The sequence below is a fragment of the Anastrepha ludens genome, chromosome 6 (genome assembly GCF_028408465.1).
Source record: "Anastrepha ludens isolate Willacy chromosome 6, idAnaLude1.1, whole genome shotgun sequence".
Lineage (NCBI taxonomy): Eukaryota > Metazoa > Arthropoda > Insecta > Diptera > Tephritidae > Anastrepha > Anastrepha ludens.
This window is the reverse complement of record NC_071502.1, coordinates 24,691,035-24,704,992: the sequence shown is the minus strand read 5'-3', so window position 1 is coordinate 24,704,992 and position 13,958 is coordinate 24,691,035. Positions and strand designations below refer to the sequence as shown.

Below are 13,958 nucleotides of genomic sequence, written 5' to 3'. Positions count from 1 at the left end.
AAAAAAATGGAATCAGTTGTCATGATTCATTATTGAATTATGCTCAGTTGTAACTTGACTTGAATACGGAGAACACGAAAATAAAAATTTTAAATAATAATAAATTTTCAAAGCACAAAAAAAAAAAACAATTCGTGTGTTATTGTTTCAATAGTGTAAATAGTGAATTCCAGATGGGCAGATCGTTCACACGTAGCTGTGGAATTTTTTGTGGCGTAATGTTCAAGAACGCAAAATTGTTGCTGGCAAATAGGCAACTTATCGGTTGCACCTACACACAATTGTAAGTATTACTTATTTCATACAAAAATCTAATTTCAATGAAAATTATATAACCCCCCTACCAAAGCATATCGTACCAGTTCGAATGTGTCTACATGAACTCGATATGGAAATCGCAATTCGCAACTTAATTTTTTCAAGTTTGTTTACTTCTCTTTGTAGCACAGCTGCCGGCAGAAACGTGAACTGTCCTCAACGAGACTTCTTCACTTTTAGTGATCTTACAAACAAGAATCGGGAATATGCCAAAAAGGAGTTAATTGGGTAGGCGTGCAAATGTGTATTGCATCCGCTATTACTCACTTAAGTTGGCGTTTCGCAAATTTGCAGATACTCGATGCAAGAAATGTATGATGTGGTCGCCGACGTATCGAACTATTATAAGTTTGTGCCATACGTGAAGAAATCACTCGTACACAGTAAGCGTAATGACGGCTTCAAGGCTGACTTAATTGTCGGTTTCCCACCGCTGAACGAAAGTTATACATCAAACGTTTCGCTTCAAAATCCTGTGCTGGTAAAATCTGTATGCACAGATGGAAGATTATTTAACTATTTGCGTAACAATTGGCGATTTAGTCCCGGTCTGAAGGATATTCCACAATCTTGTGTTGTGGATTTCAAAGTAGCTTTCGAATTCAAATCGCTGATACACAGCAATATTGCAAATATTTTTTTCGATTTAATTTGCGATCAAATGGACCATGCTTTTGTGGCGGAAGCTGAACGACGATATGGACCACCTTCAATTAAATCGCTTATATTATGGCGAAGATCTTGACCAAGACGCAATGAACAAGTTAAACATAAATAACTCCGTATTCAAGTACTTTTGTGTGATTGATTATTTTTATTTATATACTTTTATTATTATATTATATATTATATTATATATTATTATTATATATTGCAAAAATATCATTGTTAAACTTATACATACATTTGTACATAAGTGCATACATACATAAGTATATTTTTACTTATAGTTCACACGAGATCACACTATTTTGTACATAGCTTTACATGGTAATCATAAGCAAACAAGAAAAAAAGCCTCACCGACAGTACCCAGAGCTGAGGTGTGTATCTTTTTCAAACAAAATTACTCAAAGATAACAAATTTATTAAATTAGTGGTTAAGTCTATTGTAAATAAACATTTTAAAACAAGAAATAATAACCAAACTGTTACAGTTCCTTTTGTGGTATAACAACCGTGCTTTTTTAAGTTCCTGGGTAAAATGTATGAGTGGATGGATGATATTAACTCTTAACGGCCGAGAGCTTTTTTGTAATACTCGCCAATAAGACGCCGGGGAAATTAGAGGTGAAATTCTGAAACGTTTATAAGAATGAAAACTTTAACTAAACATTAATCTGATTTATTTTGATATTAATTCAATATATTTACTTGATTTATAATTTTATGTGGTCAACAAACCAGGGATGTACAAAGTTGCAATTCTTTTCATGTCCCCGTAGCGGTCGTTAAGGGTTAACTTTCTTATCGGTAAACTATTAAAGCTATGAACGTGCAATACTTAACTACCGTTATTGCGATTTGAAAGACAGTTGGTTGTTCTAATGAAACACATTCAGACAGAACTTTTTCATTCAGTATCGAAGTTTATTTTCTTAGTCGATATGGGTCTTGCTGGACGAGCTTGCGAATTATTCTAAAAAAAAAAAAAAAAAAAAAAATTTGTCAATTTTCAATATTTTTTAATAATCATTTGTTTTTAACTCGTTACGTTTAATTACATAAATTTGTCAATTTTCAATATTTTTTAATAAAAATTTACGTTAACATAGTTTAATACATCTATATTAATATTATAAAGAGGAAAACTTTGTTTGTTTGTAATGAATAGGCTCAAAACCTACTGGACCGATTTTAAAAATTCTTTCACCATTCGAAAGCTACATCATCCACGAGTAACATGGATTATATTTTATTTTGGAAATAGGGCTCGAGATATAGGTCAAAACGTGGACCCGGGTAACCTTCGGATGTGTATGTACAATATGGGTATCAAATGGAAGCTGCTGGTGAATGCTTTAGTCCAGAGTATTTTTCATGCCGCTCCGTGACTAGGGTATCGAGATAGAGACCAAAACGTGGACCCTAGAATGTGTTTGTACAATATGGATATCAAATTGAAGCTGTTGGTGAATGCTTTAGTACAGAGTATTTTTTATGCCGCTCCGTGACTGGGGTCTCGAGATATAGGTCAACACGTGGACCCGGGTAACCTTTGGTTGTGTATGTACAATATGGGTATCAAATGAAAGCTGTTGATAAGTGCTTTAATACGGGGTAATTTTCATACCTATTGATGACTAGGGTCTGGAAATATATGCCAAAACGTGGACCCGCCGTGTCTTTGCACCGAATTAAACCAAATTACACACATTGTTAAGGAGGTATTGAAGATGGTTTCCGTATAGTTTGGATACCTATTGGTAGATAGGGTCTGGAGATATAGGTCAAAACGTGGACCCGGGTAACCTTCGGATGTGTATGTACAATATGGGTATCAAATGGAAGCTGTCGGTGAATGCTTTAGTTCAGAGTATTTCCATCCGCTCCGTGACTAGGGTCTCGAGATAGAGACCAAAACGTGGACCCTAGAATGTGTTTGTACAATATGGATATCAAATTGAAGCTGTTGGTGAATGCTTTAGTACAGAGTATTTTTCATGCCGCTCCGTGACTGGGGTCTCGAGATATAGGTCAACACGTGGACCCGGGTAACCTTTGGTTGTGTATGTACAATATGGGTATCAAATGAAAGCTGTTGATAAGTGCTTTAATACGGGGTAATTTTCATACCTGTTGATGACTAGGGTCTCGAAATATATGCCAAAACGTGGACCCCCCGTGTCTCTGCACCGAATTAAACCAAACTTACGCACATTGTTAAGGAGGTATTGATGGTTTCCGTATAGTTTGGATACCTATTGGTAGATAGGGTCTCGGGATATAGGTCAAAACGTGGACCCGGGTAACCTTCGGATGTGTATGTACAATATGGGCATCAAATGGAAGCTGTTGGTGAATGCTTTAGTTCAGAGTATTTCCATCCGCTCCGTGACTAGGGTCTCGAGATAGAGACCAAAACGTGGACCCTAGAATGTGTTTGTACAATATGGATATCAAATGAAAGCTGTTGATAAGTGCTTTAATACGGGGTAATTTTCATACCTATTGATGACTAGGGTCTCGAAATATATGCCAAAACGTGGACCCGCCGTGTCTTTGAACCGAATTAAACCAAACTTACGCACATTGTTAAGTAAGTATTGAAAATGGGTTTCGTAAAGTTTGGTTGTAATTCGGAGCACTGGCAACGGGTACAGCGTTCTTTTGAACCAGCCATAATGCCGCTTACTTTTTTAACGCTTGGGGCGGAACTGAACTGTCAAATTGACAGTGTGAGTTACAATGTGTCAATATTTCTTTCTGATTTGGATGCCATAAGGAAAAAACGTAAGTGCAACATGTAAAAATTGTTTGTGAATTTTTTTGGAGTGGATTTTGGAACAGTGAGTAATTTCTTACGAAATTTGAGAATTTAATGTGAAATCCGAATGAAATTATGTGTTCGTGGAAAAAAAATTTGTTTTCGTTTTTTTTTTTGAAAAATATAAATGGATAATGGTTAAAAAAGCTCCAATGCTTAATAAAACATATAAATTGAAACGAAAAATTCATAGATGATCAGGAAAAAAGACGATTGTTTATTCATATGCGTTGATTTGAAATTTAAAAACAATCTTCTTTTTTCCTGATTTTCAATTTATATTTTATATTTACTCAAAAACAAATAGAAAAACAAAAAATATTGTTTATGCCAAAGCGCTTGAATGAAGAATAAAGAAATAAATAATATGAAAATCATATATTTTCTGTTGTAAACCATATCTATTCTATTTTAGTGTGCCCAGCGAAGGGGGCCGGGTTTGCTAGTATATCGCACCCTAAATACAAAAGGGTCACAACTCAAAATGTACGTTCTGCTCAAATATGAACGAGACGGTATCAATAAAACGGTCCGCGGATGACATATGGCAAAAATAATTTTTTTGTTTTTTGGTAGGACTGTTATAAGCTTACATGGCAAATTTCAGCGTGATATATCACATAGTTTGGTTTCTGTGCTACTGTAAACAAGTCAAGCTCGAGTGTGGAAAATTTAGAGTTGTGCCCCTTTTGTATTTAGGGTGCGATATAATAAATTGCCTTTTGTTCGGTCCTCGAATAATCTTTCCTACTAACAAAAAAAAAAAAATCACAAAAATCGACTATTTTTTGGCCCCAAACAGTGGCGGTCCCCCTTAATTTCCGAGAATTCGCTCTCAAAGAGAAAAATAAAAAAAATTAAATGAACGCAAAGCAGTAAAAATTTGCGCTCACCTTATTAAATTGTTGACGGGAAGAAGTCACAAAAAGTAAAAGAAAAAAAAATTAAAAAAAAAAAATTAAAAAATAAAGCAAATATAATGCAAAATAACGACCCTAGCACCACATGATTTATTTCGTCCATAATAATTTATTCTATTTCATCAACGATGTCAGATGAAGAACATTAAATTTTCAATTGAATTGTTGTGGCAATCATAGCTTTCTATATATTTTCCTTGCTGCTGTATATGCATGTATGGGGGCGTCCATAAATTACGTGAGGTATCGTGAGATTTTATTCAACCCCCTCCCCCATCCCCCAATCTCACGTGAGATTTTTCAAAATGTGGGTTTCTTATGTAAACGCGTTGGATTGTTATTGTAAAAAGAAAAAAAAATTGCTTCGTGCTTTTATTAACGACTAGTTAAGACTAGTAATCAATATTGCTGAGAGTTATAAGTGTAATAAAAATGTATCAATAGAAGACTTAAATCGTAACTACTGCGATTAAAAAAAGAATATCTACTCTAATTCAGTCCATGGAGAATCATGCGCGGTTTCAAGAGAGACTATTGGGACCAACATGTCCATATGATTTTCAGTAAAATCATGTGCTCCTTCAACTTCGTTCTAATCTAGCCACTCTAAGCCGTTGACGCTTGCGCACAGTAACTCATTAGCTCGTCTTGTGACAATCCGTGAGGGTCGCACTTTGCGGCACATACGCGCTTGCTTAGCTGGTGCAATGTGAGCTGCTCTCCTGTGCTCTGCAGCTCTTGTGATAGATGCGAAGTAAATACCGCATGTACTGCAGCATATTTTCTCTAAATCATCACGTATACTTGGGCAATAGAGATCAATAGGCGTGCTGATGCAGGCATTCAGCGGTTGAATCGGTACGCGTATTAGAAATGGAGCAAATGATTTTCCGTCATGTTCTTTAAAGTCCGGAATTGTCAAACGTCAACCTGAGTGATAGGGCGTTCGGCTCATAGTGGCGCGAAAACAACCGACGGGCTACACTGTACCGCAAATTCAGATTAAATTGAGCTATTTGGTATAAAACAAATATGGTGGTTTGACAGTAGTAATGTATAACGTCGAAGTATGAATGAAATTATTTTCTTTTGAACGAATTAGTGAATGATCTTAATCATACTACGATTACGTTTGAGATTAAATCTTAAGCATGTACAATTTTTTTGTTTCAATCAGAAAAAAATTGCGTGATATTTGCCGAGACCCCCCCCCCCCCCCCCCCCTCTCTCCAACGTAAGATTAGATGAGATTTGGCTCGACCCCCTCCCCCCCTTAAACATCTCACGTAATTTATGGACGCCCCCTATGCAAGTATATGATATACATACATATATTGCCAAATTAGTTAATAACCAAGAAGTGCAAGCATAAAACACCAAAGATATCTTCAATGCTTTCGATTTGCATTTCGCAAACTGCAGCAGCGGTGACTGGAAGCTGTGGTTCAGAAGTGCATGCCTCTACATGATTGACCGATTCCTATTTAATATAGGATATCTAAATTAGATACTCCATTTTAATCAATTTTTTTAATTTAAATTTAGAATTTTGTCTCAATTCGAAAAATTTTAATTCGTGTTTATTTTTACTTTGCGTTTAACTGTTTCTCTCACTTGCAAATTCTTACAAGTAAAAAAGTAAGTCTGTAAGTCGGTTTACTGACGATAGTTTAACGTGAGAACGTCATAAGAAAATACTGATGTACTGGTTGCAATTTTCAAAACAAAATTTTAATTTTATTTGTTTGATAGATATTTTGTATGGATATAGAGGAGGAGGTAAATGGAATCGCAATGGAATAGGTCAAGTTAAATTTACACAAACATGAAAGTTGACGAAACATTTCTCAAATTCATGAAAGATATGTTCAATTTCGATTGTGCATCAGACGTTAATAAGTCAAAAACACTAAGAGGCAACATCATCGATTTGCCTTTTTCAAGACACTTTACACTCGAAACACTCCCTTTCATTTCCTATTTTTCCTATCATCGTCCTATTCGCAACAGAGAAATGATTCATTACCATGCACACGGGAAGAAGGCATATGCAAATACAAATATGCGAATTTATATATGTACATATGCGCATATACATACATATATACATATGTTCACTCAAGTAGGTGTGCAGATGTCGAACGTTGCCGAATGCGGGGGCCGATTGTGCTCTATGTCGTTCGTTCCGCGCTTTCGCTTGCAGTTCATGCAAGGTAGCGACCAGCCGGCTAAATCGAATTATAAGACGTTATCACGTCAAAATGTATACAGTAAAAACTTGCTACTTCCCCTCAAATTGAAATGTTATTTTGCTCTCTCACTCTCCCTTACTTTGCAATTGTTTTGGATACATGAACACCAAAACTTGTTAATTTGTTACAATTTTTACAATTTATTTGCTTCATGAACAGACCTTTTGACTGCCTTATAATATTTTATTTAAAATAAGCACAAAACTCTGCTCTTATTGCCGTACAAATTTCTGTTATACAGTTTACCGATTTCAATAAATATGCGTGCCAGTGATTTAGTCGAAAAAATATATGATTATATTTTAATAATAAAATAACACATAATAATACTATATAATAATACGAAAATATAATTTAGTTTGCATGAAGAATCAAAAAAAGAAAGTACTTTATTTTTAAAATGGGACATTTTGAAGTGAAAACTTCTTTAGAATCGTTGGGAGTGATTTGAGACTCGATGAAACGAAAAAGCGACACCAAAAAGAAGAAGAAAAAAGATATACGTATATATATGTATGTATAGAAAATGCTTTATTACCAGGCACACAGAAGGATGGCATAAGCAAATTTAAATTTGTGAACTTATATATGTATTTATATATGCGGATATATGTATATATGTTGTGTGTATGTACATATGTGTAAGTAAAATTTTTTGATATTTCGCTTAGTTTTCGAGATATTTAATAAAAAAGGTCTCAAAATGTCTCATTTCAGTAGTGTCTAAACTTTTTGATCTACATTATCGCACAATATGATTTTTCAATCACTTCAGGTGTTCTTCGTCCATCCAATTCCATTTGTTTCAACTCCAAATAAGTATTCTCATACTTCTTCGCCAACCACTCAGGTAATGGCTTAGACCAGTCTTCCGGAGGCTGTGTTCGCTTATTCCACGTTGTATTACCATAGTGTGCCTCCATGCGTTTTCGCCGTGGACATTTTGGGTATTATTTAACAACTAAATCATATCTGGTAATATGAAAATAGTGATTTAGAAAACAGCTGTTTGGAGCCGGCTCTCTTCTTCTTCTTATGAAAAAATAGGCAACAATAATTTTATGCTCTAATTTTAAAACCCGTATTACTGTGGTAAATTTGTTTCGAAATTGGCTCAAAACTCTTTTAGGTAACTAGTTTTAAATGTATTTTTTTTTTATTATTATAAGAGCACTTAGCACTACGACCTGAAAGATGTATTGTGCCTTTTTCATGGATTAAAAGTATTTCTCTGAGCCCAAATTCCTCAACAAATTTTAGTGTTTGTCCTATTTTATGGAGCCCTTTTTTCCTCTGGTAAAATATGTTTACACTGGTGTTTGCCCCTCTTATGCATCAGTGCTGGACACGGACATTCAGTGTCTTACTAGTATTGCCTATGGTTCTTTTAAGGTCCTCTTGTTGTTGTAAGAGGAAAAACATTCCCCATACTTGTACGGGGAGTGCTGCTGGAGTGACAGTCCTTGACCGGATATACTACATATAGTAAGTCCGGGTGTTCCGGTAACATAGAACCGACTGTTTGAGGAACGCCACTTACATTTGTTAATATACTGCCCACATTGAAAATTTCTAATTTTTTAAAAGCTATATCCCATCTGTGATAACCACAATCATGATCAACAGATTGAGATGGGCAGGTCACACATTGCGGGCTAACACGTGTTACCCACCTCAACAAATACGCTTCGGTAAATGCCACAGACAGAGAAGAAGGGACCGCCCGCCGCTTAAAACATTATAACTGGTTGTAGTACATAAGAATGCAATGCAATCTCTTAACCTGAAGGCGAGTTCCCAATTGGTCTATATCTGGAGTCCTTAGTTACCTAGCGAAAAGAAAAGTCCTCTTTTCATTAGCATTTATCAACAGCTCCCATTTGCTACCCATATTGTACGAACACATCCTTAAGTTATCGGGGTCCACATTTTGGCCGATATCTCGAGACCCTAGTCACGGAGCGGCATCAAAAATACTCTATACTATAGAATCATCAGCAGCTTCCATTTGCTACCCATATTGTACAAACACATCCTAGGGTTACCCGGGTCCACGTTTTGGATTATATCTCCAGACCCTAGTCACGGAACGGTATGAAAAATACTCTATACTATAGAAATCATCAACCGCTTCCATTTGCTACCCAAATTGTACAAACACATCCTAGGGTTACCCGGGTTCACGTTTTGGCCTATTTCTCGAGACCCTGGTATCCGATTCTTAAAATTTCAAAACACAAACCATCTACTGAATAGTCCAAACAAAGCCTAAAAACTTGGTTTGGATAGGTGAGCCCGTTCTTGAGTTATAAGATATTTTACATATACACGCTTTAAAATTCACTTCACAGAAACTACTGTGAAACCGGCAGAAATATTTCCTTCACTGACATCATAACCTCATTGAAAAAAATGGAATCAGTTGTCATGATTCATTATTGAATTATGCTCAGTTGTAACTTGACTTGAATACGGAGAACACGAAAATAAAAATTTTAAATAATAATAAATTTTCAAAGGACAAAAAAAAAAAAAAACAATTCGTGTGTTATTGTTTCAATAGTGTAAATAGTGAATTCCAGATGGGCAGATCGTTCACACGTAGCTGTGGAATTTTTTGTGGCGTAATGTTCAAGAACGCAAAATTGTTGCTGGCAAATAGGCAACTTATCGGTTGCACCTACACACAATTGTAAGTATTACTTATTTCATAGAAAAATCTAATTTCAATGAAAATTATATAACCCCCTACCAAAGCATATCGTACCAGTTCGAATGTGTCTACATGAACTCGATATGGAAATCGCAATTCGCAACTTAATTTTTTCAAGTTTGTTTACTTCTCTTTGTAGCACAGCTGCCGGCAGAAACGTGAACTGTCCTCAACGAGACTTCTTCACTTTTAGTGATCTTACAAACAAGAATCGGGAATATGCCAAAAAGGAGTTAATTGGGTAGGCGTGCAAATGTGTATTGCATCCGCTATTACTCACTTAAGTTGGCGTTTCGCAAATTTGCAGATACTCGATGCAAGAAATGTATGATGTGGTCGCCGACGTATCGAACTATTATAAGTTTGTGCCATACGTGAAGAAATCACTCGTACACAGTAAGCGTAATGACGGCTTCAAGGCTGACTTAATTGTCGGTTTCCCACCGCTGAACGAAAGTTATACATCAAACGTTTCGCTTCAAAATCCTGTGCTGGTAAAATCTGTATGCACAGATGGAAGATTATTTAACTATTTGCGTAACAATTGGCGATTTAGTCCCGGTCTGAAGGATATTCCACAATCTTGTGTTGTGGATTTCAAAGTAGCTTTCGAATTCAAATCGCTGATACACAGCAATATTGCAAATATTTTTTTCGATTTAATTTGCGATCAAATGGACCATGCTTTTGTGGCGGAAGCTGAACGACGATATGGACCACCTTCAATTAAATCGCTTATATTATGGCGAAGATCTTGACCAAGACGCAATGAACAAGTTAAACATAAATAACTCCGTATTCAAGTACTTTTGTGTGATTGATTATTTTTATTTATATACTTTTATTATTATATTATATATTATATTATATATTATTATTATATATTGCAAAAATATCATTGTTAAACTTATACATACATTTGTACATAAGTGCATACATACATAAGTATATTTTTACTTATAGTTCACACGAGATCACACTATTTTGTACATAGCTTTACATGGTAATCATAAGCAAACAAGAAAAAAAGCCTCACCGACAGTACCCAGAGCTGAGGTGTGTATCTTTTTCAAACAAAATTACTCAAAGATAACAAATTTATTAAATTAGTGGTTAAGTCTATTGTAAATAAACATTTTAAAACAAGAAATAATAACCAAACTGTTACAGTTCCTTTTTGTGGTATAACAACCGTGCTTTTTTAAGTTCCTGGGTAAAATGTATGAGTGGATGGATGATATTAACTCTTAACGGCCGAGAGCTTTTTTGTAATACTCGCCAATAAGACGCCGGGGAAATTAGAGGTGAAATTCTGAAACGTTTATAAGAATGAAAACTTTAACTAAACATTAATCTGATTTATTTTGATATTAATTCAATATATTTACTTGATTTATAATTTTATGTGGTCAACAAACCAGGGATGTAGCGGTCGTTAAGGGTTAACTTTCTTATCGGTAAACTATTAAAGCTATGAACGTGCAATACTTAACTACCGTTATTGCGATTTGAAAGACAGTTGGTTGTTCTAATGAAACACATTCAGACAGAACTTTTTCATTCAGTATCGAAGTTTATTTTCTTAGTCGATATGGGTCTTGCTGGACGAGCTTGCGAATTATTCTAAAAAAAAAAAAAAAAAAAAAAAATTGTCAATTTTCAATATTTTTTAATAATCATTTGTTTTTAACTCGTTACGTTTAATTACATAAATTTGTCAATTTTCAATATTTTTTAATAAAAATTTACGTTAACATAGTTTAATACATCTATATTAATATTATAAAGAGGAAAACTTTGTTTGTTTGTAATGAATAGGCTCAAAACCTACTGGACCGATTTTAAAAATTCTTTCACCATTCGAAAGCTACATCATCCACGAGTAACATGGATTATATTTTATTTTGGAAATAGGGCTCGAGATATAGGTCAAAACGTGGACCCGGGTAACCTTCGGATGTGTATGTACAATATGGGTATCAAATGGAAGCTACTGGTGAATGCTTTAGTCCAGAGTATTTTTCATGCCGCTCCGTGACTAGGGTATCGAGATAGAGACCAAAACGTGGACCCTAGAATGTGTTTGTACAATATGGATATCAAATTGAAGCTGTTGGTGAATGCTTTAGTACAGAGTATTTTTTATGCCGCTCCGTGACTGGGGTCTCGAGATATAGGTCAACACGTGGACCCGGGTAACCTTTGGTTGTGTATGTACAATATGGGTATCAAATGAAAGCTGTTGATAAGTGCTTTAATACGGGGTAATTTTCATACCTATTGATGACTAGGGTCTGGAAATATATGCCAAAACGTGGACCCGCCGTGTCTTTGCACCGAATTAAACCAAATTACACACATTGTTAAGGAGGTATTGAAGATGGTTTCCGTATAGTTTGGATACCTATTGGTAGATAGGGTCTCGAGATATAGGTCAAAACGTGGACCCGGGTAACCTTCGGATGTGTATGTACAATATGGGTATCAAATGGAAGCTGTCGGTGAATGCTTTAGTTCAGAGTATTTCCATCCGCTCCGTGACTAGGGTCTCGAGATAGAGACCAAAACGTGGACCCTAGAATGTGTTTGTACAATATGGATATCAAATTGAAGCTGTTGGTGAATGCTTTAGTATAGAGTATTTTTCATGCCGCTCCGTGACTGGGGTCTCGAGATATAGGTCAACACGTGGACCCGGGTAACCTTTGGTTGTGTATGTACAATATGGGTATCAAATGAAAGCTGTTGATAAGTGCTTTAATACGGGGTAATTTTCATACCTATTGATGACTAGGGTCTGGAAATATATGCCAAAATGTGGACCCGCCGTGTCTTTGCACCGAATTAAACCAAACTTACACACATTGTTAAGGAGGTATTGATGGTTTCCGTATAGTTTGGATACCTATTGGTAGATAGGGTCTCGGGATATAGGTCAAAACGTGGACCCGGGTAACCTTCGGATGTGTATGTACAATATGGGCATCAAATGGAAGCTGTTGGTGAATGCTTTAGTTCAGAGTATTTCCATCCGCTCCGTGACTAGGGTCTCGAGATAGAGACCAAAACGTGGACCCTAGAATTTGTTTGTACAATATGGATATCAAATGAAAGCTGTTGATAAGTGCTTTAATACGGGGTAATTTTCATACCTATTGATGACTAGGGTCTCGAAATATATGCCAAAACGTGGACCCGCCGTGTCTTTGAACCGAATTAAACCAAACTTACACACATTGTTAAGTAAGTATTGAAAATGGGTTTCGTAAAGTTTGGTTGTAATTCGGAGCACTGGCAACGGGTACAGCGCTCTTTTGAACCAGCCATAATGTCGCTTACTGTTTTAACGCTTGGGGCGGAACTGAACTGTCAAATTTACAGTGTGAGTTACAATGTGTCAATATTTCTTTCTGATTTGGATGCCATAAGGAAAAAACGTAAGTGCAACATGTAAAAATTGTTTGTGAATTTTTTTGGAGTGGATTTTGGAACAGTGAGTAATTTCTTACGAAATTTGAGAATTTAATGTGAAATCCGAATGAAATTATGTGTTCGTGGAAAAAAAATTTGTTTTCGTTTTTTTTTTTTGAAAAATATAAATGGATAATGGTTAAAAAAGCTCCAATGCTTAATAAAACATATAAATTGAAACGAAAAATTCATAGATGATCAGGAAAAAAGACGATTGTTTATTCATATGCGTTGATTTGAAATTTAAAAACAATCTTCTTTTTTCCTGATTTTCAATTTATATTTTATATTTACTCAAAAACAAATAGAAAAACAAAAATTATTGTTTATGCCAAAGCGCTTGAATGAAGAATAAAGAAATAAATAATATGAAAATCATATATTTTCTGTTCTAAACCATATCTATTCTATTTTAGTGTGCCCAGCGAAGGGGGCCGGGTTTGCTAGTATATCGCACCCTAAATACAAAAGGGTCACAACTCAAAATGTACGTTCTGCTCAAATATGAACGAGACGGTATCAATAAAACGGTCCGCGGATGACATATGGCAAAAATAATTTTTTTGTTTTTTGGTAGGACTGTTATAAGCTTACATGGCAAATTTCAGCGTGATATATCACATAGTTTGGTTTCTGTGCTACTGTAAACAAGTCAAGCTCGAGTGTGGAAAATTTAGAGTTGTGCCCCTTTTGTATTTAGGGTGCGATATAATAAATTGCCTTTTGTTCGGTCCTCGAATAATCTTTCCTACTAACAAAAAAAAAAAAAAATCACAAAAATCGACTATTTTTTGGCC

The 13,958-nt window shown here is 35.4% G+C and overlaps 2 protein-coding genes across 2 annotated transcripts; both read left to right on the top strand.

Moving 5' to 3' along the window:
- Positions 1 to 382: 382 nt before the first annotated feature.
- LOC128868133 (coenzyme Q-binding protein COQ10, mitochondrial-like) lies at positions 383 to 1,097 on the top strand. The gene has a single exon (XM_054109898.1). The coding sequence runs from the start codon at positions 620 to 622 to the stop codon at positions 1,061 to 1,063; it is 444 nt and encodes a 147-aa protein (XP_053965873.1). The 5' UTR covers positions 383 to 619; the 3' UTR covers positions 1,064 to 1,097.
- An 8,670-nt stretch (positions 1,098 to 9,767) lies between these two features.
- Positions 9,768 to 10,482, top strand: LOC128868144 (coenzyme Q-binding protein COQ10, mitochondrial-like). Its single transcript, XM_054109911.1, has one exon. It carries the CDS (start codon positions 10,005 to 10,007, stop codon positions 10,446 to 10,448), a length of 444 nt encoding a protein of 147 aa, XP_053965886.1. The 5' UTR covers positions 9,768 to 10,004; the 3' UTR covers positions 10,449 to 10,482.
- Positions 10,483 to 13,958: the final 3,476 nt, after the last annotated feature.